The sequence below is a fragment of the Nicotiana sylvestris genome, chromosome 6, assembly GCF_000393655.2.
Source record: "Nicotiana sylvestris chromosome 6, ASM39365v2, whole genome shotgun sequence".
In the NCBI taxonomy this organism is placed as follows: Eukaryota; Viridiplantae; Streptophyta; class Magnoliopsida; order Solanales; family Solanaceae; genus Nicotiana; species Nicotiana sylvestris.
This window is the reverse complement of record NC_091062.1, coordinates 159383002-159385086: the sequence shown is the minus strand read 5'-3', so window position 1 is coordinate 159385086 and position 2085 is coordinate 159383002. Positions and strand designations below refer to the sequence as shown.

Below are 2085 nucleotides of genomic sequence, written 5' to 3'. Positions count from 1 at the left end.
TCAAACCAGGATTGTTCTCGCAACCACTTTGGATATGGCGAGGTAGACGAGGAGACGTTCCCCCAACTCTAGTTTTGAAAGCAGTGGTGGTGATCACAAGTACGTTTTTAGTTCCTTCAAGGCTTGAACACACTCTAAAGTCCAATGGAAGCCATTCTCTTTCTTGAGCACGTTGAAGAATTTGTGACACCTATATGAGTCACAAGATGAATCTTGAAAGGGCAACGACACGACCAGTCAACCTCTGAACCTGTTTTTGGTGGTCGAGTGCTCTAGTATCCCTTTGATAACTTTGATCTGATCTAGATTGACCTTGATGCCTCGTTGTGACACTAGTAAACATAAGAATTTTCCTGAGGCCACACTAAATGCACACTTTTCGAGGTTCAGATTCATTCTGTACTGTCTGAGTATGTCGAAGGTTTCTCTCAAGTGGTCGATGTGACCTTTTTTCCTTTTGTACTTGACCAACATGTCGTCTATGTAGAACTCAATCATTTTACCGAGTTGTTCTTTGAACATCTTTGGTACTAAACTTTTGTACGTTGACCCTGCATTTTTCAGTCCGAAGGGCATGACTCTGTAGCAGTACGTCCCCTGATGGATGATGAAAGTGGTTTTCTCCTGATTCTCCTCTTCCATGAGAATCTGATTATAGCCTAAGTAGGCATTGAAAAAACTCAGCAGTTCGTGCCTGGACGTTGCGTCGATGAGTTGGTCGATATGAGGTAATTCAAATGAATCCTTGGGGCATTCTTTATTCAAATCTGTAAAGTCTATGCACATTCGCCACTTCCCATTTTTCTTTTTCACCATGACCACATTAACGACCCATTGGGGGTATTTTGACTCCCTGATGGAGTCGTTCTCCAGTAATATTTCGACCTTTTCGCGTACTGTGTCATTGATTATGGAGTTGAACTTACGTCGGACATGTCTCACCAGGGGGTGGAATGGATCAACGTTCAATTTGTGTGTGGCGATTTTCTTTGGAATTCCTAGCATATCTGCTTGGCTAAAAGCAAACAAGTCCATGTTAGTAGTTAAGAATTGACGAAACTTACTTGGCTCCTGAATTTTGCAGCCGATGTAAGCTTTCTTGTTGTGATCGTTGCTATCTAATTGGACGGGGTCAAGGTCTTCTATGGTCGAAACGGTGGCTTCGATTGTATCGGGGTCTCTGATAACGTCCTCGCTATCATTACCTATCGACCTCAATCCTGTTGATTGTTATGCCTCTTTTTCTCTGTTATTCGCTTGTTGAGTGACCATATAATCCAATGCAATACAGTAACATTCTCGAGATGTGCGTTGCTCCCCTCATATGCTGAAGATTCCTAATGGACTTAGGAATTTGATGACTTGGTATAAGCTGGAAGGGATGGATCTCATGGTGTGTATCCATGGTCGACCTATTATGGCATTGTACGTAGTGTCTTGGTCCATGATATGGAAGGTGGTTTCCAGAGTGATGCCACCAACCAGGAAATGGAGTGTGATTTCTCTCGATGTTCGCTCAACTGCATTGTTAAAACCCGTTAGTGTGATACAATGCAACATTATCTTATCCTCGAGTTTCATTTGTGCAAGTACTCGAGGATGGATAATACACACGCTGCTCTCATTGTCTACCATAATGCATCTCATGTCGGTATCTAGAATTCGAAAAATAATAACAAGGGCATCATAGTGAGGGAAAACCAAACCATCAGTATCTGACTTACTGAAGATGATACTCTCTTCGAGCTTGTCATACCGTTTGTGGGTGATTGACCATTTGATCTTGTGGGTTGCAGTGAACTTCACGGTGTTGATAGAAGCATCGTCCCCACTGCCGATGATCATGTGGACAGTATGAGTTGGCGAGGGCGGTTTCGGCGTTCCCTGATGCTTTTCGCATCCTCTGGCAAAGTTGGTCCTTCCCGGTCGCTCAACAATTCTTTGAGGTGTCCCTGTCGAATCATGTTTACGACCTCCTATCTTAGGGCAATGCAATCCTCGATTTTGTACCCTCGTTCTTGGTGGAACTTGCAAAGGGCATCTGACTTTCTGGTATTCGGATCTGACCTCATCTTTTGTGGCCAT

At 43.5% G+C, this 2085-nt stretch overlaps 1 protein-coding gene across 1 annotated transcript; it reads right to left on the bottom strand.

Annotated features, from left to right (window-relative positions):
* Positions 1-1320: 1320 nt before the first annotated feature.
* On the bottom strand, positions 1321-2085 carry LOC138871544 (uncharacterized). The gene has a single exon (XM_070149427.1). The coding sequence runs from the start codon at positions 2083-2085 to the stop codon at positions 1321-1323; it is 765 nt and encodes a 254-aa protein (XP_070005528.1).

What these genes read in the sequence shown, in the direction of transcription:
- LOC138871544 (XM_070149427.1), bottom strand. Translation starts at nt 2,085, where the DNA reads ATGGCCACAAAAGATGAGGTCAGATCCGAATACCAGAAAGTCAGATGC.